General features: G+C 44.0%; 2 protein-coding genes across 5 annotated transcripts in view; one reads left to right on the top strand and one right to left on the bottom strand.

Annotated features, from left to right (window-relative positions):
- Positions 1-12,802: 12,802 nt before the first annotated feature.
- dbx1a (developing brain homeobox 1a) lies at positions 12,803-15,877 on the top strand (the record flags this gene model as incomplete). Its single annotated transcript, XM_080760448.1, has 4 exons — positions 12,803-13,232; positions 13,383-13,481; positions 15,003-15,205; positions 15,539-15,877. 4 exons carry the CDS (start codon positions 12,803-12,805, stop codon positions 15,875-15,877), a joined length of 1,071 nt encoding a protein of 356 aa, XP_080616574.1.
- Positions 15,878-18,085: 2,208 nt separating this feature from the next.
- The window catches only part of nav2a (neuron navigator 2a), a 158,074-nt gene continuing 149,331 nt past the window's right edge, over positions 18,086-26,828 (bottom strand). For all 4 annotated transcript variants that reach the window (XM_080766478.1, XM_080766479.1, XM_080766480.1 and 1 more), the window contains 7 exons: positions 25,813-26,048; positions 24,683-24,834; positions 24,325-24,396; positions 24,027-24,223; positions 23,298-23,416; positions 22,151-22,351; positions 18,086-20,712 (listed from right to left, as the gene is read on the bottom strand). In XM_080766478.1, the coding sequence (XP_080622604.1) occupies positions 20,587-20,712; positions 22,151-22,351; positions 23,298-23,416; positions 24,027-24,223; positions 24,325-24,396; positions 24,683-24,834; positions 25,813-26,048 (1,103 nt within the window). In that variant the 3' untranslated portion in view covers positions 18,086-20,586. The remainder of the gene's footprint in view (positions 20,713-22,150; positions 22,352-23,297; positions 23,417-24,026; positions 24,224-24,324; positions 24,397-24,682; positions 24,835-25,812; positions 26,049-26,828) is intronic.

Raw genomic sequence — 26,828 nt, 5'->3', positions numbered from 1 at the left:
TATGCCGTACGATATGGGCTCACATGCATACTCCTCTATGGAGTTCATAAATAGTTAATGGGCTCCATTAAACCGCTAAACCCCTTATCCCTAAACTTATTTGCCTTTTTTTTACTATTTTGCAAAATATTTCTTTCAAAATAGTAAAAAAGGCAAAGAAGTTTAGGGATAAGGGGTTTAGCAGTGACGAAAATGGAGCCCAATGTCTCTCTAGAACCATTAAAATAATGGTTCCTTAAAGAACCTTGGTCTGAAAGGTTCTTTGTGGAACCAAAAGTGGTTCTTCTGTGGCGTCACTCTCATGGAAAGGGAAAGCAAGGAATTAAGCACAAGGAACTTATTTGATACTATCAGCAAATAATGTATTTTTCTTCTCCAAAACATGGATGCGTGCGTGCGTGCGTGCGTGCGTGCGTGCGTGCGTGCGTGCGTGCATGCGTGCGTGCGTGCAACTCAACAGACTTATTGCCGTGCACAATTGGGCATTAGCCTTTGTACTTGAAGGAGCAACAGTCATAGAGGAGAACTCACCACATGCAACAAATGGTTTCTATAACTCTCCCTGCGTGCACATGACGTCTGCTGGGCTCTGGGAGATTGTCAGAGACTGCTGTACAGCAGGGACGTGCAGTCGTGCACACATCAAAGGGGGCTTCAGTCAGCCCCTGCCCTTTTACCGTCTGTAAAACAACTGCATTTTCATTTCACTTCATTATTCAGACTGAAAGCAGTTTATGGCAGCAGCTTATGCCTGGGATAAAGCGGCAGTCTTCGGTGATTGGTTCATACCAAACAATCAGAATAGTATAGGAAAGCAGATTGATTGATTGATTGATTGATTGAAATATGTATTAACAGTTTGCAGAATTACAGTACATTTCAAGCACAACTCAATACAAAGACTGTTAACTGTTAACTGTAAACTGCATTACACTTGTTTACAAGAGGGTCCACCTTGTTCAATTCATCAAAACATTTAGAGACGTACAAAAAGACACTTCTATATAGCCAAAGAACAGAACAGAACAGGAATTCATCATAAAGGAGGTTTTGTAGAAGGCTATGATGTGCTCTCCACCAAAACGCCTAGAGTGGGAGGGCAGTTTGTTAACCAGCGTTGTTGCAATGTTTGTAAAGAAGATGTTTAAGTAGTTGGCTACATTGTCAATCATGAGGCTCATTGTCAATCATGAGGCTACATTGTCAATCATGAGGCTATGGATAACCCGTTTGCTAAACAAACAAACCACAGCCAACGAGCGTTACTAGCATGTAAACAAAAGCGGTAAAATATGTCGGATGATGATGTTTATAAAAACCTGTCGTTTCTGTAATGAAACTATTTATCATACGCCGATTTAACAGCCAGATTGATACGGTCGTGAGTCACCGCAGTGGGGGCAGCCATGCTTGTTGTCTGACGCTGTCGAGTGACGGGGCTGATGGCCAATCAGCTGCTGTGATCGGATTTTCGAACGACACTAACGCTGCCGTAGGCAGAGTCACCAGACCTGAATCGCCAGAACATATTTTCTTAATGGGCGTGGCTAGCGATTCAGGGCTGGAGCCAGGCTAACAAATGCCCTCTCCAGACCATGAATTTACACATTTACTATGGTGAAAGAAATGCAAATGCAACTCCTTTCCATGCCATACCTGAAGGCAGCATTCATAGGAGAATTGCTTTTTTTCCCTTAGTCTCCTGAACTTCAAACGCTGCAGCATTTTGCATTGAACATCTCCACTAGTTAAAGAGTGCTCGGTTTTGCGTCCCAAAAATAGCTGATCTACAAGCTCACATCAGCTATTTTCACTATCTTTGTCCAAAAGTGCCCTCTTACGGGGGGATTTCAGCCCTTGCCTCTCTAACACTCTCTGCACGTCCCTGGCTGTACATGCAACAGGCTGTGCTGGTTGGACACAGGTCATAAAATCTAAACAGTTTGGACTCCCAGACTGTGACACTGTGCTTCTATATTCTCCCCTTGATCAATTAGTCTCTGCTCCCTTTACTGTATCAGCCAGAGACTCTGTGGTCTGTCCATAAAACCAGCGTATACTCACGCAGAGCAGACGATGGGAAATCTAGTTGAGGGAGAGTACATGAGCATGGAAAATAGCTGGAATCGCAGTATGGCCCGTAAAAATGAAAACGAATGGGAATCACGCCGGAACAAAATATCAGTGTGTAGGTGTGTGCGTTTCGGTGATTCTGTGCGTGCGCGTCCACTGTAAAAATATAGAGTTTTATTTAGGCTCTGAACAACATACACATTTGCATGTATTCATCAACATAGTGCATGTATGTGAGGACTAGAGCAGGCTAGGTCAGACGAACACTAAATGTCACATTTATTACTTTTCGACATATGTCCATATATATCCCCAAACAACAGCCAAGTTGATCTCCTGTTTGGAGCCATATCGTATACGCAGAGATTCCGCGACAACGTTGAGGCAAGCGAAAAGGTTTCAAATTCTTGTTCTGCCATTTGCTGTCTTTTGAGTGGCCTCTCTTTCCCCTTTTGTTCTCTCCTTGACCCCGACTGTCTTATCATTTGACCCCGCAGAGCAGGGGTCACACACCAATAGATGACCTCCCCCCCCCTGCCCCTCGGTCTTTGTACAGGGAGTAGTGGGGGGGGGAACTCTAGGAAGACTCTCTCTATAGCTTAGAAATAATAATAACAAAATACCTCTGCGATAAGCCCTCGTGTAGCTTTGGAGAACGCCGAACAAAAGGGGAGAAGGTAAAACTTAAAAAACAAGGCAGACGGCTTCGGCGATGTTACAGAACCAAAGAAGGAGGGACTGTAGTATAGCACCGGCTAACTGACGTTCCCTTTACGAGGTTTTGAATGTTCATGGAGAGACGATTTCTCCCCCTTTTTTTTGGTCATTGTCTGCCCCTCTTGGAACATCAGTCTCTGGATGAGTGAGCACCTTTTTAGGCCGTCGGGAGGTCTAGGCTTAAACCCCACATCCTGGTTGTTTGGTCCACTGAGGGCCCCGAGACAGAACAACATGAAAGTTATATACCCTTGTGACGCGCGGCTTCTCTATAATCTGCTAAAAGTATATCACTTCTCCCTCATTGGGCTAAATCAGGCCCAGGTTCAACAGCCAAGGGTGTTAATACCTGAGGGTAGAAGAGCGGGGTGGGGGGGGGGGAGAGAAAGAGATGGACAGGTGACGGTTTGGAGAGCTGACAGTGTGGGTCACCTCACCTTGTGGAGAATAAGAATGATGGGATTAATCTACACTACAGGCATCTACAGGCCAGCGGGATAAAATGGTTGTATACGACCTGACTTTCAGACGCCGGGACTTTGACCATCCCGGGGGGGAAAAGAGGACCCCGAGGTATAGGGGGGAGGCCTGGCTTCTGCGTGACTGACTCCCACCACATCTGAGAAAAGTCATTTGTGCTTATGGTGGCTGCAATGTGTCTGAAAATAGCCAATCTACAAGCTTACAACGTGTCACAATGCGATTAACAGTGAACTTGTAGATCGGCTATATTTTTGGTCTGTGACTCTATAGCGTGCAACCGAGTATAAATCGGGATTCAAAGCATGCGTGGAAACAAAAGTGCACGTTGTGTCGCCCACGTGGATCACACCTCACAGCATCTCAACAGGTTCAACCAAGCAGATGATGGTCCACATCCTGTTTGAGGAGGAGAACCCCGTCTCCTGCCCTGCTCTGGCTTTATATCCAAGAAGACCTGACGATCATCATCTGCTGTGACTCAGGAACTCGGTGCAGATCGCCAATTTGCTATCACTGTTCACATAGATTTGCTTTTTGAATCCTATACTTTGGGGGGACTTTCCGCTTATTGGGTTAGCACGGGGATGTGGCTATAGAGTTGATCCAGGAATGTTATATGTGGTCAGCACATTGATTGATTGATTGATTTCTATAAATTGTTAATAAGCCTTGATCTTACATTTCTTTTGGCGTTTTATTGTTTTTAATGGCCTGTCGTTAAATTAAAGCCTTTTTAAAAGTGAGTCTTTGCTCGAGTGTTTGAGTTTGCTCTTCGGACTTTGCATAAGTCTGTCTCAATTCCTATTATGCCAGTGGACTAATGTGTTGAGTCAAATGTTTCATGGCAATTCATTTGAAAAAGTCAGAAAACATTCATGATAAACTTAAGTCTGCATGTAAGTGCAATGCATCTTTTCCCACGTGCATGCCTGCTGGTTTTAGAGTCGAGCTTCTCTGCGTTTATGCCTATAAGTGAATTAAACAATTTGTAAAGTTACACATCAAAACATTTCAGGGAGAATAATGTATTTATGTGTTCAGCCTGAATCCATGGAGCCAACAGGGCCTATAGGTCATGTTCATACAAGGCAGACAACGGTTTCACTCGAGCAGAACGGCTATTTTCACACAACGTGGTTGGAGATAAGAGCCAAAAGCTAAAGGTTCAGTCGTTTTGTTTTTTTTGCTGTTGATGTTCTATTACATGAGAGGCCAAACGCAGAAACCCGTGTCCATGCTTGCATGCTTCTACAGGGCACACACACACACACACACACACACGCACACACACGCACACACACTTTTCAGGAGCAGCAGCAGCTCTGAAAAGATCACTGGTTTCCTCCTGTTATGCAAATGCGTCAAAACGCTTGAGTGAGAATTATATATGAATCCGATGAGGCTTTTTCTCTCTTTTAGAAACGCTTAGCCACAAGTACTGAGAACACCTCAATGGTGAGCGTCCGCTCCGCTCCTCGGCCATGCGCATTATTCAGCTTGACGAGACGCAAACTGACATAAGCACCCGGGGCTCACTTTCACCCACTGGCAATCCGATTATATGGCCAACACGCCATCAATGCTGCAGGGCCAACAGGCAGTCATGGAGTCCGTCAGGGATCCCCTCCTCCACCCAAGCCCCTTCTTTCCCCCCATTCATACCTTCTTCTCCTTAACACTGCAGTCACACCATAGCCTAAAGAAATCGTAGGTAGCAGACGTCTCCGCTCTACTCTGCGGAAAGTGGGCGGTCCCGAGAGGGGACGCACCCGGAAGCCTATTCAATGGCATGTAGTCTTCTATTTCTTGGTTGGCGAAGTGGGCGTGAGAGTGACAAGTGAGTGAGTGACAAGATGTTGACAGACAAAGGCGCATTCTAGTGTAGGCTATATGGTGCTGCGTTGCTACAAGGCGGTCAAGTTATGACTCTCTAGTGGACTGGTTAACGTACGTGCCTTTGGAATTGGCAACCCGGGTTCGCCTCCCTGCCGAGGCTACAATAGTTTTGTTTTCCCGACGACTTGCGCGACGGCCAGTTTACATCTGATGCTCTCCGGAGTCAGATGTAAGCTGCCGACAAGCATAAAAATGAAGTGTGTCACCCGGCGGTGAGAAGGAGAAGGATATTTTTGATTTATTGATTTAAATATTTATTAACAGTTTGCAGAATTACAATACATTTCAAGCACAAACTCAATACAAATACTGTTAACTGTGAGTGAACGACCCAATTAAGCATTACACTTGTTTACAACAGGGTCCATGGTTCAAAACATTTAGAGACGTACAAATAGACACTTCTATATAGTTAAAGAACAGAACAGGAATTCATCATAAAACAGTGTTCCCTGACCGGGAATCGAACCCGGGCCACGGCGGTGAGAGCGCAGAATCCTAACCACTACACCACGGAGAATGAGGTTATTGATGATGAGAAGGGCTGTGGAGGCTGAAGAGAATGCGCTATTTTATAAATATAAAGTTATTTTCAATGTCATCATGGATCAGGGTTACAGTAAATGACAATGTAATTCAGCCAAGGGTGCCATGGATGAAAAGATTACAGGGGTGATCTGAAGCAAACATGAGAACCACTGCTTTACATTTCTTCAGACGATTTTTCAATGTTTTGTTAACAATTTGGAGTGGACAGAATGTTACTTCGAGGTGCCCACTGCCCAGGGGGCGTTTGACTCCGTGAAAGAAGAAAACTACAAGTGAATACCCGCCCAGTGGATGGGCTGCGGCTGCATCTGTTCCATTGGCTAGTGCCTATCACTGCCGGGTGACACACGCTTGTCGGCAGCTGTCTCTGCCGCAGAGGAGAGCGTCAGCTGTGGGCTGGCCGTTGCGCGCAAGTCGTCGGCGGACTGGAGCTTTTTCTCCATCCACCAGCTGTCTAAAAACCGCCGAGACGTCTGCGCCTACGATTTCTTTAGGCTCATGTCTGGCTGCAGCCTAAGACTGCCCCACACAAACACCCTTCCCATACGCGCGCGCACGCACGCACCGTGCACGCACGCACGCACAAGCACACATGTGCGCACTCACACACACACGCACACATGTCCACACTCCACACACACGCGCACACACACACGCACGTGCACGCACACATGCACGCATGTGCACACACACACACACACACACAAGCCCCCAACCCCTATAGTAAACAACAAGCCTATAGGCATTTTCTGCATATAGGGGACTCCATACTATAAATGCAACAATCTGTGAAACAAATTCACATTTGAGTTTTGTCATGGGAATATCTATAGAATATCAAAGACATGTATAGGCCTACAGGCAAGTTAAAAGTACAAACTGTTTTGGCATGTTACACTTTATTTGGAAATGTGAGATGAGAAAATGAGGGAGACAAGTGGGAGTCAAATTTAAACTTGAATCCACTAATGGCACCAGTTAGTATTAGTGCACAGTATAGAGTGCACACCACCAGACACCAACAATACAAACTGCGTGATGTCTTGATGATTAACAAGGCAAGCAAATTACAGAATTCTGTCTGTGGTGGTCTTGTCTTGTGGACAGACGACTGTAACAGACCCAATAATACCCAATGTCAAATGTATACGCTCTGGAGTATATACTTTATAGCCAATGCAGTTATAGTGGATATATCTATATCAAACTACAGCGCTGCAGGTTGAGTTGACCAAGAGAGAGAGAGAGTCACGGCTCTAATGTCACAACGGTGGCCCCGCTAATCTAAACCAGTGTTGACAACCACAGAGCGTGGTCTTCTTTTGCGTGCTGTGCCGTGACGCTTGGGTCCATAGACAGGGCACCCGTTGGAGCAGCGGGTGTTTACAAGACGCTATAACCTAAAAGACTGCCAGGTGCTGGCGCTGGGTGGGTGGGTGGGTGGGGGGGGGGGGGGGGGGGGGGGTTGCAAAGGGGGCCCCGAGGGCCCTCTTGCAAATCGGGCCCGCATCCGTGAAACTAATGTAGAGATGAGATTAAATGTGCGCAAAGATACATTTGCAATTGATTAGCACTGAGCCACTGTGACAAATTGTAGACTTTTGAGGGAGTGTGTGCCATTTTTCTTTGTGAATCAGCGTGTCTGTGTGCGAGCGTGTCTGTGTGCGAGCGTGTCTGTGTGCGCGCGTGTGTGCGCGCGCGCGTGTGTGCTGCTGCATTATGTGCAAGTGCTCATGGAGGGAGGGAATCCACAAGCAATAAAACGTCATCAGTGACAGATCAACTTCTGAGATCCATGCATGATACAGTATGTTGCATATGCAGTGTATGCAACATACTGTTGCATACACTGCCTATTTCTGAACCTTCTGTCCTTCAGGTGGAACCGGAAGTCTGACCCCAGGTATAACCGGAAGTCTCGCCTCAAAACACGCTATTTGAGGAGCGCTGTAGCCCCTCCTCTGTCTGGCTTTTAGTGTGTGTGCACAAACTGTTTATCCTACACAAACATTAAATTCCCGTTGACAATGAATGGACAATTTTACGTCATAGTGAAAACTTTGCGGAACACAATCATTGATAAAGAGCGCCCCTCACTTCACATGGGTGTGATTTTTTTTTCCTTTTTACTTCTTGTAAGATTGGAAATAAGTTTAGTGTCAGGCATAGTTTTACTGAGGTCAAGTTTGGGAATAGGCCTATAGGTTTTTGGCACAGTTTTACTGAGTTTATATAGAGTTAGGAATAAGGTTTAAACCGAGGTTGCCGGATTTGCGCCCAGGGCGATTGTGTTTTGGGGGGGCGACCGTTTTGGTATTTGTCCTTCATATATATATATAGGCTGATATGGTCTATTTCTATACTTATCATTTCAGATTTTAAACAATAATTAGCCTCTGGAGGATGTTTCCACCTGTCTGTTCTAAAAAAAAAAAAACAAGGGTTTAGGGGAGCACTCGCGTTTCCTCTGCACCCCTCTGTTTTGTCTGGTATTAATGAGCAATTAACTTTGCATACAAGGTCACGGACAATGGCGTTGGGTTGTCAGATTATGTTAATGCCAGTGTGGCCGTGGCTGCAGTGAAAGAGGACAGAGGAGGGAGATCCCTGTGAATGGAGCCATGGTTGTGTTCCACCATTCTGGGACGAGAAAATGATATGCAAACTGTACCAACATGCGCTTTAAGAGGATTAGAGCCCTACTCGACATCCATGCTGACAATAAAAATGAGCAGCAACAGAGAGGCAAAAGGTTACAGTCTGGAGTCTCTGGACACCGTGGCAGATATATATATATATATATATATATATATATATATATATATATATATATATATATATATATATATATATATATCTGCCACAGTGTCTGCTGAAAGACTTGTATATACTAGCCTACAGTATAGGTTTTAATTAGCCAGGTTGGTGGACATTTAAATACTATAGTCCTCAGCTTTCTTTACATTATAGTATAGGCCTATAGTGTATACGAATGGATACATTTATAACAATAGCCCGAGTAAAAAAGGGTTCCGCCCTGCAGGGATAAAAAGCAGTGGGTGAAAATAAGAACTTGAAGTCGCCTGGCTGCAGGCTGGTTATTATATATGAGGCGGGGGAACAGGTGCATGGAGGATTTCATATACAGAGAAAGCTTTGTCTGCGGCTATGGCTCTACTCCACTTGGGGGGGAAAGGGGAGGGAGGGCCCCCATGTTTAATACAAAGTTAATATCGATTTAATGCTTGTCACTATAGCCTTCTGAATCCCGTGGCATTGCTAATTCGCTGAATGTTCGGCGGGGCTTTGCGCTGCAGCGCCAGATGCTGGAAGGAAGGAGGTTGGCTGTCACCGCACCGGCCCCTGCATGGAGGTGGTGCACGTCATGACACGGGGAGGTGGATGGATGCTGCCTGGCGCCTGCAGACGTCAAAACCGTTCGAGTTGAACTTTTGTCAATTCATTGATAAGCGTCCAGTCAAGTCTGGAAGTGAAAACAGTTGTTCGAAGCCTGTTAACTATAACGTCGACTGGCAGGTGTAACAACAAACCACCTGACGTTTATCCAGCCGTATAATATAATGGGCTGGCCCCTGCAGTTGCCATTTTATCCGAATTACGCATAATAATAAACTCAGTCAAAAGCATATATATAGCCTTGTTGTTATGTCTTTAGATGGATGACTGGTAGTCAGTCAGTGTCACAGAGAAGCGCGACCACCAATCTGTTCGTCCCGGTCCAGGTCCCATGGCCGGCCGCCTCGGTGAAAGGGACGGGGAGTTGTCCTTATAGCTGCACGTCATCGATAAATAATGAGAGAATAATAAACAGTCAACCACCTGTCGGAGCCGCGGCACAATGCGCCGCCCATAGAGAGCCCTTCATGCATGGCTAACATATTTACTCAGCCCCTTTCACTTAACGAGGCAGAAAGAGGGACGCGAGACAATAGTTAAGTTAATCTATTTAAGTGAATTATTTTGATATGTTATATAGCTCGGTGCGGTCGGTCTCTCAGTGTGGAACCTTCCGTTTCCAAACCACACGCCATAGTGGGGTGAAGTGTACTATAGACTCATAAAAATAAGATCTGGAAACGGAAAATAAAAAAATAAAATAGCCTATAGCCTATAGGCTAAAATGTTGCTCAAAATTGTATTTTGACAAATATAAATATAGCCACACACTTTCGCCAGGCATGAATTGACCTATATGTCGTTTGTTTTCTCCATAAGCGTCTATAGATATTAGGCCTATTCAACTTTAAAATGTACGGTCTATATGCGCTAGTGGCGTTAATTCAGTCGGAACCAGCTGTTTTACTTGGTTAGGTAAAAGAGAGGGGAGACGTGGCAAGCTTGCAAAGCTAGTAGAAATTAGTCTCGGTCATCGAGACTAAGCTGTGTTTCCTGCAAACCATCTGCTTACCAGTCACAAAGGGAGGATTTCGGGTACGAAGTAAAGGAATATGGGCTCATAAAAAAAAAGCTTTGAAGGCCTCGTTACTTATCGCGTCCAATGAATGGACGGGAGTTGTGGTAGATCGTCTTAATGTGCGTCTATATTTATTCTAATTTCTTCCCCGTCTTTTGGGACAGACTGTCACATAACGCACTTCTGATAAGCGTTTAGGCTACTCTCCGTCCAAAGGGGTCATTTCACGGAGGCGTTCCCTTGTTAATTACGGGTTGTGGCCATTTTATATTAGATTAATGTTGAACCGCTCCACCGCAAGTTGAACCGATTCCAAGTGACGTTGGCGGCTGGCCACTATAGGGCAGAATGTATAATAAATATAGGAGACAAGCCTGTGAGGGTCTGAAAGCTCGGAATACAAGCTGTAAAATGATGTTGAAAAAGGTGATGCGCAGATTATTTCGATATTTATTTCACTGTTATTTCCATGAACACTGTATATATATCTGCAGCTTTCGGCCTTATAACAATGCATTTCACGGCCTATATATAGGCCTTATAGGCCTATCACACACAAATATTGCAACAATATGCACATCATGGGATGGGGTGTATAATATCTTAGAAAAAACATGGTATATATTATGGCGATCTGACTATATATATCCCACAAATCAAGGTCTACAACTCTACATCAAAGTCGTGAATAATGATAATATACAATTATAATTACATTACATTTTTATAGGCTATTATTGACACAATAAACGTTAATAAAGTCCCGAAAATTAACCTTTTTCTGAGAAACAAATTGTAGATCAAATCAAACTTTTATTTTAATTATTTTAATTGAATTCCCTCCATTAGGCTATTATTATTATCATCGTCAAATTAGGCTATTATTTTTGAGGGGCGCTAGCCCCTCCTATGTTTGCGTTTAGTTCAATGTTTGTTTTAAAAACGCCATTGACAATGAAGAGAAATTAATGTTTGTTTTAAAAACGCCATTGACAATGAAGAGAAATTAATGTTTGTTTTTAGTTCATGTTTGTTTTAAAAACGCCATTGACAATGAAGGGGAAATTTACGCCATCTTGTCCCTAACAGAAACAATAAATGCCAACAATAAAGATAATTGAATGTTTGTTTTGACACATACGATCACCACCTAATCAACATGAGATTGACTTTAATATATATCACTTCAAGGGGTGTGATTTTTATCATTATCAAATACCTACAATTTTATTATAGCATGCATCTGTTACTATTAAGCCTATATTCTTATTAGTTGATTTTGTTATTATAATTAGGTCATTATTATTATTATTATTATTATTATTAATTGTTATTATTATTAAGACCTATTATTGTTATTACAATATGAATAGGCCTACAATATACCGGTATAGTTGAATTACCTTGTAAACAAACAAAAAAAAACAGCCTTTTTTTCCCCTTCATGATCTGCAATGTATTTTCGCCTGATCGGTCTGGTTTATCGGCTTTCAGGGCAAAGCTGACAGAACACGGCTATCAGCCTCAAGTCGCTTTAATAAGAGTTTTATATATGGGGGGGGGGTTGTGTGTCCTCTCATATGAATGCGTTTTAAATCAAATCACAGATGCAGTTTTATTCAGCCGGTTAAAATAGCAGAACAAAACCGCCTTTAGAAATAAAGCTTTTATTCCTGTAGCCTAGGGCCTTTTTTTTAAAGGGAGAGCTGCAGAGAAAGGAGAGTGGGGCGCCACCGCAGCTGAGGCTGACAGTTAGTTCATGGTTAACAGGATCAGCGGCCGCACACTTCTGCGCGCAATGTGCAGGCCCTTCTTTTTAGCGGCGCGGCTGCCTGAATGAAGACTTTGCAACAAACCCCGTGATATTTAACACATCTGTTTAAGCGTTTTGATAGCAGCAATCCGTTTAAGACATTATTCCATGACGAGCTACCAGATTGAGTGTTGAGAATCCTATGAAAATGTCCATCTCAGGTGGTGGTGCAGAAGCCTAATGTAGCCCATAAGTGCTCACAATAAATACATATATAGGCTTAAATAAAATTATTGGAGTAAGCTATGTTGTATAGACTGACTTAAATATATATAGGCCTACTCCATAGATTATTGCATGTGTGTATATATATATATAATCCTAGTTTGAGCCATAAACAAAAAAATGGACCTTGAATGGAAAATGGCAGTTCCCAACCCGTGTTTGAATCTTTAAAGATTGCTTTTTAATTAGTGTGCACTTGCGTCTCATGCCAAACAAAACAAATTCACAAGAAAGGGAAAGTGGTCAATATGTAAAATTGATGACTGTGCCCCTTTTGTGCAGGAGATTGCGTTGCTTGCTTATGAAGTCTAATGCAATCATAAATTGCTGCTCTGTGGCCAATCAGCGCGCCGGGGACGTCGCATGAAAGCGAACCATGTGGAGAACTTTGTTGATCCCCATTGTTGAGGCTGTCAGCCCTCAGAGGGTCTTTGGGGGGGCACTCCGCTATAAAATGCCTCTCCCTGGAGTGAGAGAAACCAGACGAGTTGCTTGCTACCCGTTCAACAGGACATAGTTTCTCTTCGCTTTAAAAAGACGGAATATTTCAAGAGCTGATTTTTTTTTCCCCTCCCTCCCTCCCTCCCTCCCACATCGCAGCCATCGGGACCATGATGATCCCAAGCGTCCTCGCCCCCTCCGCCATGTACCCCGGGCTGTATCGGCCCGCCGCGGCCGCGCTGGGGCCGCTCCACCACCACCAGTCCCTGCCGTCCACTTTCCACCACAACCACTCCAGCTTTCTCGTGGAGGACCTGCTGCGGATAAGCAGGCCGGCGGCGGCGCCAGTATACATGAACAGCAGGACCTGCATGCCGTCGGCGGCCACCTGCGTCTCTCTGAGTCTGCCCACGGCGTCCGCCACCATGTCCTTCACCGGCGTGCACGCGGCGGCGGAGCGCGGGATGTTCACAACGACGACAGCCGCGGTGACGCGCGAATCGTGCTCTCCGAAAACGTCTCATCATGTGTCAAACAGTAAAGACTCAACGTTCCTCAAGTTTGGAGTCAGCGCCATCCTGGCGCCATCACCAAAGACCGGTATGACTGAGTGCAAGCCTGCATGCATGCAAGTGATATAGATGCATTTTAAACATTAATCTGTAGTACTGTATATATGCCATTATATTTCCCATTCTATAAGAAAGATTATAATGTTTCTATAATGTGTGTGTGATGTCCCCTCCACAGCCTCGTCCCCTCCCACGGTCCACATACAGTCCAAGGCGTTCCACATTCCTTACTGGGACGGAACCTTTCATCCTCTATTCAGGGCCCCCTATTTACCAGGTAAGCAGCTCAACTCAGCTCTCTGTTATATCTACTTGTCTTTGGTTTGGCATATAGCCTAGCCTATACACTGTTGCAACTTGCACTTAAAATTAGTTTGGCATGTTCTCTGTTTTGGGTCGCAATTGCGCAGCAGAAATCAATGTCTTATTAAGAAGACCTGCATGTGCCCCTGCCGGGTCTTCACCCACCCCCTAATTAACCAATTATCCCAAATCGTCACGCTCACGATTTGAGCCAGGGTGCAAGTTGAGTCCCCCCCCCCCCTCTTCCCTTTTGGGGGCGTTTTGGCATTTCCACGGCCCCGCGTTTTCCCACAGCGCCGGGGCAATGGGCCGCCCAGCGGTCAACAAAGCTTTCAGCACCGTGACCAATTCGGTCAGCTCCCACCGGCCAAACCACCCACAGACCTCGGGGTAGTGACTTCTACCAGGCGGGCCAAAGGCGTGAACCAGTCATGCACTAATTTCCCTATTAGGCCCTATTGAGACGTTTCAATATTCTCACAAGACCACATAGCGCGTCGTTGTTAAATTGTTCATGCTTCTCAGGGTGCGCACAGGGACAGAGGGAGTCCCAACAACTGTATGTGAAGGTTTCATATAGCACACAAAACACAACACGTTTTGTATAGGCTAATAACCGACAGGCCTATATGCTATAGGCTAGTTGGTACAGTTCCAAAGTGCTTAAAAAAAAAAAATCACAATAATTTCTCTCTCAATGGCATCTCTCATATCATGGGATGGGATATAGGTTTACCAATTCCTCCTCAGCTATACACTCCTCTCTTCTCGCTATGCCCGGCCTAAACGGTCCTCTATTCTCAATCCAGACCAATCAACGAAGTTGAGATAAAGAATAATCTCTTAGAAAAGTCTATAAAGTCGCTAGTCCGTGCTTTCATTCAAGACAAATCATAATGGAGTTGGGGAGTCTTTTCACGGGCTCGGCTGAATGCCCGCAACAAAACAACTCGAGCGTCCCTGAATAGCTTTTCGTGTTCATTTAATGAAAATGATTTGAGGGCAGGAAAAAAATGCGCCTCTCCGGGCCCCTGGCCTGGGCATCAGTATTCTGGTATGCAGTGGTGTTTAGTTTGAAAGTGTAAATCTCCCTTTGTTGCGATAATATATGGCCTTCGCCGCCTGTCCAGAGTCTTTTCTGCGTTAGTTCATTACTACACAATTACTGTTCACGGTTTATTAACTCCTCTATCCAGCCTCGCCAGGGTTCCTTAAAGGATATGCTACCTCTTTACCATACCAATGCACTTGGGGACCGGCCAATGTGCTAATTAGTCACCTCGTGCCATTTCACTCCAAGCGGAGACGTATCGCAATGGCGGAGGAAGGGGAGGGAGGGGGGAGGCGCATTCATAAAAACTAGAAAAAGCCACGGCAAAAACAGTTACAGGACACTTCACCGTGGCAATATATAGTTTATTGTGATGTGTTGATATAAAGGGGGGGAATAAATAAATAACGTTCTCCTAATTTTTTTGTTTTGATTGGATTGCAGCGTCTTCATCTGTTGTTCCCATCCCCGGGACGTTCTCGTGGCCTTTGGCCGCCAGGGGCAAACCGCGCAGAGGGATGTTGAGGAGAGCGGTGTTCTCTGACGTGCAGCGCAAAGCCCTGGAGAAGATGTTCCAGAAGCAGAAATATATCAGCAAACCCGACCGGAAGAAACTGGCCTCCAAACTGGGCCTGAAGGACTCACAGGTAAATAAATAAATAATAAACAGCCTGTTTGTGTTGCAGTAGGTGTATAGGAACCTTGGTTAGACAGGTGCGTGATGCACGGAACCTGTTGTTGGTTGCACTAGATTGAGACTGTAGGCTACTGTTTGTTTACTTTTGATCTGGAGCGAAAACTCGATAATTAACTATTCCCCGGCTGGGCTACATATATAGACTCATTCTTTGGTGATTCTTAGGAAAAAAAGAACACACTTTTTAACGAGGCCTGCAACTGCTTTGCCTACAGTGTCCATGTTTACAGATCATTGTGTGCACATCATATTAAAACTCACCTGTCTTTTTTTGCACTTGCAGGTGAAGATCTGGTTCCAGAACAGGCGCATGAAGTGGAGGAACTCCAAGGAACGGGAGCTGCTGTCGTCGGGAGGTTGTCGTGAGCAGACGCTGCCCACCAAGACCAACCCGCACCCCGACCTCAGCGACGTGGGCAAGAAGTCCTCCGCGGAGGAAGAGGAGGAGATGGAGGAGGACGAAGAGTTTGGCACGAGGAGGAGGAGGGCGCTGTGCCTCTCGCCGACGGCCGGGGGTCAGCTGAGCAGCGTCGGATCCAGCAACCTCTCCTCCTCGCCCTCCCTCTCCAGCAAGCACTCGGACTTCTCAGAGTCAGACCAAGAAGAAATTACTGTATCTTAAATTATTCTTAGGCCTACAAATATAGAACATGAGCAAGTGAAAATATAAACTGTATGCCAACCGCTGATTGGATTTCAGATAGACCCCCATATCCTCATCGTTTCCATATTAGGCCTATATATATAAAAAAAAACATAAATCTCACATTACGAGATGCTTCTGAAAAATGAAACGATTTGCTGTTTTGCACAGCTACTTTTTCAACTGTACAGTATTTTGTACAATTTTGTATGGACATTTTTTATGCCAACAATAGTTTCTTTTACCTTGACTTTTAATAGAGTTGTTTATTGAAAAAATAAGTAGCTATTTCATGAATAATTTATATGAATTTGTTTAATAACTATGTTGCTATGTATTATGTGTTGTATATATATGTATTGTTGTTTCATACTTTTGTACAAAGGCCAAATAAAATTGTAAACAATTCAATGTGCTTTTTAATCAGTCTGTCTGACAAAGTGCTGAGATTCAATTTAGCTGACCCATTTACGTATACTTAAAACTCACATTTTCTTATTTGATCTAATCCAGGGATACTCAAATAGATTTACCTGTGGGCCACATTACAAAAATGGCAAGGGGCCAGGGGCCAGTAGATAAAATTACGACATTAATGATACTTGATAACTTCTCTCTTTCAATTGCTTTATTTTCGTAAAATGTATCAAAGTACAATGTGCATGCACACAATATGTAAATAAATAAATGTGTTACATTTTCTTGCATAAACACAAAGAGCAGTTTCCATAACTGCACAAATTATTGCACATAACATGAGTAGCTGTTATAATAACATAATAACATGAGTAGCTCTTTGCCTGCCTGCCTGCCTGTCTGTCTGTCTGTCCATGAGTAGTTATTTGTCTGTCTGTCAATGAGTAGCTGTCTTACTGTCTGCCTGTCTATGAGTAGCTGTCTGCCTGCCTGTCTATGAGTAGCTGTCTGTCTGCCTGCCTGTCCAATTGTCCATTAGTAGCTGTCTGTCTGCCTGTCTGAGTAGCTGTCTGCCTGCCTGCCTAATTGTCCATGAGTAGCTGTCTGTCTGCCTGTCTATGAGTAGCTGTCTGCCTTCCTGCCTGTCCAATTGTCCATGAGTAGCTGTCTGTCTGTCTATGAGTAGCTGTCTGCCTGCCTGCCCAATTGTCTATGAGTAGCTGTCTGTCTGTCTATGAGTAGCTGTCTGCCTTCCTGCCTGTCCAATTGTCCATGAGTAGCTGTCTGTCTGTCTATGAGTAGCTGTCTGCCTTCCTGCCTGTCCAATTGTCCATGAGTAGCTGTCTGCCTGCCTGTCCAATTCTCCATGAGTAGCTGTCTGTCTGCCTGTCTATGAGTAGCTGTCTGACTGCCTGCCTGTCCAATTCTCCATGAGTAGCTGTCTGTCTGTCTATGAGTAGCTGTCTGCCTGCCTGCCAGCCAGCAAGTTGGTTAACAGAAAATAAATTGTTATGGCTGAGTAAAATAAAATACAATAAACACAATTTGCCTGAAAATAGATTACCCAGCTATGACCTTTTTCATGAAAAAAAATGAGTAGTGATATGGCTGACTGAGTAAAATAAAACAATCTACCTGAAAATAGATAGCTATAAGTGAAGAGCAATTTCCGCAATTACCATTTCCGCAATTTCCATTTCCGCAATTTCCTCAATTTCCATTTCCGCAATTTCCATTTCCACCATTTCCGCAATTTCCGCAATTACCATTTCCGCAATTTCCGCAATTTCCATTTCCGCATTTCCGCAATTTCCATTTCCACCATTTCCGCAATTTCCATTTCCGCAATTTCCGCAATTTCCATTTCCATTTCCAACTATTAATGGCAGCTGGGTTTCATCATTCAAATAAAATAGAATTCTGTCCGTTTAGCTATAAAATTATGTCAGGGAATAGGGATACACAGTATATGTCTTTCATTTGCATTGCATCTCTCCCCCCCCCCCCACCAAGCTTTTATTTTCGTTCGAGTAATAGTACAACTCTAATAGTATTACTTATAATAATGTAATTAAAGATAACTTCATTCAGATTTATTTATTTTTATTTCATTTTCCAGATTTATTTTTCTTCTTTTTTTTTTGATTTTCATTGGTGGGCCAGTCATAATGGTCCCGCGGGCCTGATGTGGCCCGCGGGCCTGAGGTTGAGTATCACTGATCTAATCAGTGGAATTATATTCATGAGACAGAGAGAGAGACAGAAACAGGATTAAATTCGACCATAAATAATCATTACTTTTATTGAATCACAATAACTTAAGACTAGTACAGTGATATCAGATTGAATTCTCCATATAGCCCTGTGCAGAGTCAGTGATGAGCTGCTCTGCTGTAAGAGACTGTACACAACATACTCATTTTCAAGTACTGTTACAAATCGGCTAGAAAAGGGGTCATCAAAATGCTGCAAGGTAATCAAATATTTACAAAGTTATGTTACATAGAAAATGTACATATACTGTAGCAAAGAAGGCTAAACACATTCATTTGAGTTTTGTGAGTATGTTAATATCAACTGACTGGCCATTCAGCACCCGCACATCTCAAAAGCAGGCTTTCTTTTTTCACGAGACAAAGCATACATAATTCGTTTTTTCTTTTGTGCTTACATTTACCATAAAGACACAACCTCTTTAAAATGCACCAACACATATATATATATATATATATATTTATATGGACAAAGAACGTGATGGACGCAAGTCCAAAAAAAGCATTCACAAATCTGTTTGTACCATGTTTTACACCTCCTGGCAGTGCTGGGGATAAAAAAATTATAATAATAATAAAAGAAAAGTGAGTCAGGAATGCACCTCACAGGTTTGGCTTCCATTTTGAGATCAAAATGAATGTTGCATAGGGAATCTGTGATGATAAGTACACTCAAAAACACCAATAGCAATGGAAGAAACGCTGGACTGAAACAGCCTCTGTCCACCGTTCCTCAAAGGCCGGACTGAAGAGTAAAAAAGTACAACTTTCTCAAGTCAAACGATGCCAAACAATACGTTCGTGTCCGCCCAGCCGGGAGTACCTTATAAGTTTATAGTTACCATTATATCTCAAGTAGAATTAGATTACTATAAACAAAGCAGCATGTACACTAGTTGTTACATGATTAAGTCAACATATTGTTGATCACAAAAAAACCACATAATCAAAACAGACAACGAGCATGGGGAAAAAAAGCACAGAGTGAAGTTTGACAAGGCTTTGTGATCAACAAATCGTCCCTCATCTAATCAATACGGGAAACACATATTGATAGAGCACCAAAAGAATCTTTCCTCTCGCTGGTTGTCAGAATATTTACAGATCTCTCAGCACTGCGGAGGGGAGGGGGGGTTGTTATTCATACAAACGTAAAAATACTAAACCCAAAGGCCTGCTTTTCCATTCACGTCATCGATACCGCGGCACTGGTGTTTGATATGGTAAAAGGGTCAACACTCCTTGACCCCACCGAGGCCGCCTTGCCTGTCCCCGGAGCGCGGCGGCTTGCGGGAAGGGGGGGTGGGGGTTGGCGAGACCCGGAGCCCTGTAAAGTTTACTGCCCATTTTAGAGACATATAAACAATAACAACAGACAAATAAGTAGCTAATGCACATCATCTGTTACAAAAAAAAAGAAAAAAAAAGAGTAAGGCATTGTTTGTTTTAGTTCAGTTTTGTTTTAGTCCAGCAGCACCAAAAGAGAGAGACTTGTAAGTTGTGCTACAACAGCAGCAGCAGCAGCAGCTGGGGGCCAAAATGGACAGTGAGCAAAACACATGAAGGGGGTTGTTGGGGTGTTATAAGGGATGAATGTAATAAGTTAAGTAATAGTTTTTTTTTTACAGGTAACATTATATATATTTTGGTTCACAAAAATCTTGTGTCTCTATAGAAACACGTGCAACCCTGTAAAAAAACCCAAAAACAATGAATCCACAAAGACATGCCTCTGCAGCTCCCCCTGCAGGCCGCACACACACACAGACAGACAGAGAGGATGACAGAAGAGGATGGCTGTCTGATGATGTCCACCTATTGATTGGTTGGAGGTTTTTGTGCCGTCATTGTGCTCTATAAGCATCCAGTCGTTCAGCCTGCAGCGCCATCTCTAGCCAGGCTTGGTGCACAGCAGCTGGGGGGGGGGGGTGCATTTTGAATCCTGGGTCCTCCTGTTTCAACGTATCACAACTGGAACCCCAATGATTCATTCAAGGATCAGATCTCTTAAACACCAGCGGTTTGGAGGGCTCAAGTCAGGTCTCTTGACTTAAGATACCGTTGGAATCTCCCGAAGGAGTTTTAGTAGCCGTCCTCGGGCATCAGTAGCTGAGGGAGCAGCCCTTTGAGCGGTGAAAGAATGATGGCTGGTGATGAATGGGAAGGTGTTGGCCGATGATGATGGCTATGGCGACACTTCTTCCCTCATTGAGTATTTTTTTTATTATTAACAGGGCTCCTGCTACAGGAGCTGAGAGGGCCACTGTGGTAAAAAAAAAAAAGAAAGAAGAAAAAAGAAAGAAAAAACTTTGTTGCTCATTTTTGTCTAACCTGCAATCATTCCCTTCACATTTGGGTTACCAGCACCCAAATTAAGGCGGTTCTTGTTTTGTGGCATCAAGTCAAACTCTTGACGAAGGGAGGGGGGGGGGGGGTTTCTTCTTATAGTGACTGAAAAAACAAAATAAAACAAAGAGTATAGAATACACGACGATGTGGTCACAAGGTGGACTCCAGCGACGAGTCCAGGATGTCGTCCTGGTGACCGTTACTGTTGGAGTCACTGTCGTAGCTCTGAGGGCTGGAGGACGTCGCTGCCTCCTTCAGTCTCATCAGCATGTTCATCTGCAGCCAAACAAGAAAGGAGCAGTGTTGGTTTAGTCGACTAAAATGAAGACGAAGAATGTCCGTCGACTACCTTTTTTCACTGACGAAAACTAAATGGAAACTAAGCTACGACGACTAAAACTAAGACGAAAAATGTCCGTCGACTACGTTTTTTTCCACTGACGAAAACTAAATGGAAATTAAGCTACGATGACTAAAACTAAGACTAAATATGCTGACAATTTCGTCAACAAACAAAATCTAGACTAAAACTGTTAGGAAGGGACTAGTGGACAAGAGATCCAGTATAAGTCATTTTACGCTTGGTTGCATGCTATAAATAGCCGATCTACAAGCCCAGCTTGTAGATCTGCTATTTATGGGTGGGGATTATGACAGAGGACTACTACCAAAAAAAAAGACTTATACTATTTGTACACAACTGTTCCTTACTTAGATTAATGTTTCACTGTTGTTTCCAATGTATCATTTATTTACACTTGTAATTTGAAATATGTGTCTGTGACAAAAGTCTATCCTATTTGAAAGTAAGTTCATATATATTATGCAGTCCTGTGAACTGTGGTTTCTACATGCTACAGATTTACCTTTGCTGTAAAAAAAAAAAAAGAAAAACTTGTATAGTTAGTTATAGCAGTGGTTCCCAAAGTGGGGTCCGGGGACCCCTAGGGAGTTAAAAAAATGGACTTCACCATCAGTAACTAGTGTCCCTAGACTTGACCTTTTGTCAACATTGAGTCAACATGGCTGCTTCCCACCGCTATAGCAAACACAGACCGCTTTGAAACAGAATTAAATTATCGACAGATCTTCCTAATCAACAAGTAAGACGCGCAAATGCGGGAAGCGAACGCAGCTCGTAAATTGCAATAACAACAATTAGAATAAATTACGTACTTTTTTAAAGGTTTTTTTTAAGTTCTCTTTTTTTTATTATTATTTTTAAGTGTTTTTTTAAGATTTCTTTTTCAGTTACGTTTTTACGTTTTTTTTAAAGTTTTTTTCTTTTAAAGTTTTTTTAAGTTAAGTTTTGTGTGTGTGTGTGTGTGTGTGTGTGTGTGTGTGTGTTTCTTTTTTTCTTTAATATATTTTTTATCCCACGATTTTGTAACCCATTTTCACCCCTGTGTCAATCATCTAATGTGATCCTGGGCTCTACACACCCTCCGCCAACCTGGGGAGAGCAACGGACTTAACTCATGCTTCCTTCATGCTTGAGTGTCCAAGTTGCTCCTTTACACCTGACAGGGGGGAGTGTGTGTGTGTGTTTTTTGTGTGTGACACAGCTTCGCCCTCTGGTGGCGGGCCGGTGGTGTTACAGCATGACACACAGACAGTTTAGGCCAGCTTCTACAGTTAGTGCTCACTGCGTTCGCCAATCAAAGAACTTCATAAACAGTAAAAGCGTGTGTGTGTGTGTTTTTAATATTCTCACCAGTGGATCGGCGTCGCTGTCGCTCTGCGGCGGCTCCTTCCTGACTCCCTCTCTGGGGGCGGAGTAACCGTCGAAGCCCACGTCCTCCGGTCGAAGCTGGAGCAGCGGGGGCCAGTCGCTGGGCGTGGCCGCGGCCGACCACGGGTAGGTGTCAATCACCCAGCGCGCGGGGTCCTCCCACGCCGCCCTGCGACCGTACAGCTATGAGCGAGAGAGAGAGAGAGAGAGAGAGAGACAAGGTCAACGTCACTCTCAGGACTCCATCTTGCGGCAGGGGCGGGCCCTTTTTCCTTAACCCATTTACACACCTGGGAACGATTCTACAAATGTCTTCTACATCCTGACAGTTTTCTGAAAATTGCCTCCCTCATCATGGGTTGTAAATGAATATTCATATATAATAATATTCATTATACATTTCATTTCCATATTATTTTACTTTGCTCATTAGTCATTTCTCATCATGTTTCCCTTATTATTATTATTGTTGTTATTAAATATAATAGCCTATATCCTTCCATTCCGTCTCCTTTTGAGAACAGTGAGAAAGCACTATTGTGTTTGTTGACATTCTAACCGCGATACATAACACATTTGCATACTTAAATGATTTGACATCCCCTCATTCCCCTGGTAACGCTATGAACTGTGGGTAATTTCTTTGCTAAAGTCAGCCAAAGTCAGCATCGATGGTGACTTTGGCAAAGGGCACATAAAGGGGCGGGGCTGAGCCCTCACTGACTTATACCGATTTCAAATGGGACATCCCTCAAGCCCTCGCAGACTTCACATGAACGCGCAGCTAAGTCAGTGAGGGCTCATTGAGTCAGCAAGGGAGTGGATTGGGATTGGGCCTCTGTGTGTGTGTGTGTGTGTGTGTGTGTGTGTGTGTGTGTGTGTGTGTGTGTGTGTGCGTGTGCGTGTGCGTGTGCGTGTGTGTGCGTTGCGTTGCGTTGCGTTGCGTTGCGTTGTGTGTGTTGCAGGGGGTGGACTGGCCTCAGGACGTACCAGGCATTATGCCCTGTGGGCCGACCCTCTGGTGGGCACAGTCTGGGCCAAAATCCCCCGCGAAAATGTCCGAGCCAAATTTGTTTGTCTCAGTCCAGCCCATGGTGTGTTGTCGCTGTATAGTATGTGTCCAAATTACCTGCAGTCCCTCTCTGACAGCCTCCAGCATGTAGGGGATGATGGAGTAGTTCCACAGGTCAGTGAACCACACCCTGGAGCCCTCCACATCCATGGGACAGGACAGGAAGAGTCGAGGCCCTGGAGGGGAGAGGGGGGGGGAGGGGGGGTTCACACAGGTGAGACATAGGACCACATACAGTATATTGTGCAGACAGGGACAGTATGGCAATGAATGAATTTACAGGACGAACAAGGTAGAGGGAGAAGGTAGAGTTGACATGCATCTTAGTTCCTAAAGTGGAACCACAAATTAACCCATTTAGGCCTGACGTCGAAATTTAAAAACAAATATTTTATAAAATGTATTTTTTTCATCAGTGGTTCTCAATATTTCATGTCAAGGACCCCAAAAATTATATGAAATATGCCTCTGAAAGAATATATATTCAAATATTTGAGGCATGTTTGCACGATTTTTCAACCGCTATGAGCTTGTAGATCTGCTATTTTTCAATAGCTAAAGTATAACAATGTTTAAAACACCAAACACACTTGGATTACACTGTGAGAGTTGTGTGAGAGATTAGAAATAGATTTTTTTCATAAAGTTTTTGCACCCAGAACTTCAGAAGGTAAAAGACACCAACAAAATAACACCCCTTAATATAGCCTAGTTTAGTTTAACCCTGAAAGTTGTAAAAATCGACAACTCCTGCACATTCAACGTCGCGGTTCAGATCTCTCCTACCGATGGTGACGTCGGAGGAGCTGTGTGCCTCCAGGAAGCGGTTGAGGTGCTGCCAGACGCGAGGGATCCAGTCGATGATCCTCACCAGCTCCGCGTTCCGCGTCCGGCTGCCGATCTCCACCACGATCAGCTTCCTCCTCAGGTAGCGGCCCAGGAACCCCTTCACGGGCTCCATGTGGTTGGCACACAGCACCCACCTGGCAAAGCACACAGCGTTTTTTTACTTATAGGGCCTGTACCGTATACCGAATGGAAGGTATATTTCATCTACTGTTTCATAGACAGTTTATTATTATACCTGAAGTTGTGGTGAAGTTGGAGGTTGGGTGCAGAGGATGTTGCTTGGCTCATGGTTCCAATGATGTAGGGGCTGGGGATAGAGAGAGAGAGAGATGTTAGCACTATTATGCTACCGTGTGGTGTGTGTGTGTGTGTGTGTGTGTGTGTGTGTGTGTGTGTGTGTGTGTGCGTGCGTGCGTGCGTGCGTGCGTGCGTGTTGTGCGTGCGTGCAGGGATACAATTGCTGCAAATAGGAGGCTATGCATAACGAATTGTGTTCCATGGAGATTGCATGCACACACTGGCCAGCGCTGGTAAGTTAGTGCTAACTAGTCTGTGCATAGATTGACTAAACTAGTATATTAGTGCAGACTGACCTGCGCTGGTATTTGCTGTTGAAGAGACCGTTGAAGATTTCTCCCAGTGAACTGATGTGGTGCAGGTTGTCCAGGATCACCACCAGGGGGACCTCTGCTCCTCCTTCACCACTGCACTGCTCTGCCAGACCCGACAGGTACTGACGTAACTCCTACAGCGAGAGAGAGACAGAGAGAGAGAGAGAGAGAGAGAGAGAGAGAGAGAGAGAGAGAGAGAGAGGGAGACAGAGAGAGGGAGACAGAGAGAGAGAGAGAGAGAGAATTTAATAATAGACTTTGAAAGGTGTGTCAGTGTGTGTGTGTGTGTGTGTGTGTGTGTGTGTGTGTGTGTGTGTGTGTGTGTGTGTGTGTGTGTGTGTGTGTGTGTGTGTGTGTGTGTGTGGGTGGGGGGGGGTCGTCTAACCAGGGTCTAATGATATTTTCAAATAGTTCTTAGTTTATATCTTCCCAATATGTTTGGGATTTAATTGTCACATACTGTATTCATATAAGACAATATCACAGGAATGTGTGTGTGTATTGACAACTTAACTTAAGTTAAAAGGTACATATTATTGAACCAAGTTTTCTTTTTTTTTTTCTTCAATTAAAGCACTGTGTACGTTCTGTACTGCAAAGTTGATTTCGGTGACTAAAATTAAGACAAAAAATGTTTGTCGATTATCTTTTTCCACTGACGAAAACTAAATGGAAACTAAATGAAAATTAAATGAAAACTAAGCTATGACGACTAAAACTGTGACTAAATATATTGACAATTTCATCAACAAATACAAACTAGACTAAAATGTTAGGAAGGGACTGTTAGTGGACAAGAGATACAGTATAAGTCATTTTACAATTAGTTGCATGAAAAGAGCCGATCTACAAGCTCACAACGCGTCGCGCTGCGACACCTTGTGGGCTGTAGATCGGCTATTTTCAGCGAGTGAAAAAAAACAAGTCATTATGACGGCATCAAGGCAACTGTAGATTTAGTCGACTAAAATCATATGATATTTAGTCGAGCAAAACTAGACTAAAAACGCTAAGACATTCCAGGTGACTATAAAACTAAATGAACTATGAACTATTCAAGAGACTACGACTAAAACAAACATAAAAACAAACACGGCTGCGTGCTGTAATACCTTGCTAGACTTGTGGTCCACGTTGAAGGTGACGACGGCGTGCGGCGTCAGGGGCCGCCCCTCCTGCAGCAGGAAGTGCCGGGACAGCTGATTGGCCAGGTAGGTCTTCCCCGTCCCGCTGGGTCCCGAGAGGATGACCCGCCGGTGCTCCCTCAGCAGGGCCACGTAGCGCTGCAGCATGGGCTTGGGGATGAGGGTGTCGAACACCAGGGAGTCCACGCTGTCACTGCTCACACCTAGTCGGGGGGACACACACCGTAGATAGAGTATAAAGAAGGATAGAGAGTCGAGTCAGCTAAAACGAGAGTGTAGCTTGCTCGTTAGCTGTCTCTCTTTCATTAATTTGTTCCACCTGTGTAGGCTACTGTGTTTGTCTCTTCTGCTGTCATGCAGGACTTTCAAATTATTGAATAATAAATTAAGATTCGAGTGCCAACGAGCGAACATTCGAACCCTGAATGTTCGGGGACAGCCTTAACCCATTCTGAACGGGAACCCATTTCGGTGTTAGCATCATGTTATGCTTTAGCTATTGAAAAATAGCAGATCTACAAGCTGATAGCGCGCCACCGAGTGGCGCCCTACGAGCTTGTAGGTCTGCTATTTTGAAAAATCGAAGAGCGACCGACATTTTTAGACTCTGATCTCGGGTCAGAATGGGTTAATCAGACCAGTGTGTGTCCCAGTGGAAACCTCGTATGAATCTGATCTCAGGTCAGAATGGGTTAATAGAGACTGAACCGGCGCGATAACTCTATTCATGTCAGTGGAAGTTGCTCAGTGGCGTTTTGAAGCGCACCCGTTTTAATTTAGTCTTAGTCACATTTTTGTCACTGCGGGAATGTTTTAGTGTTAAGTCTAGTTTTAGTCGACTAAATGTCATGAGATTTTAGTCGACTAAATCAAGTGTAGATTTAGTCTTTTGTGTGTATTTTGGCGGTGCCTTGATGCCGTCGCAATGACTGGTTTCACACTCGCTGAAAATAGCAGATCGACAAGTTCACAACGTTGTGAGC

The sequence above is a fragment of the Protomyctophum bolini genome (assembly GCF_963924005.1).
Source record: "Protomyctophum bolini genome assembly, chromosome: 1".
In the NCBI taxonomy this organism is placed as follows: Eukaryota; Metazoa; Chordata; class Actinopteri; order Myctophiformes; family Myctophidae; genus Protomyctophum; species Protomyctophum bolini.
Note: the sequence above shows the minus strand (reverse complement) of the source record. Positions and strands in the feature narration are given on the sequence as shown.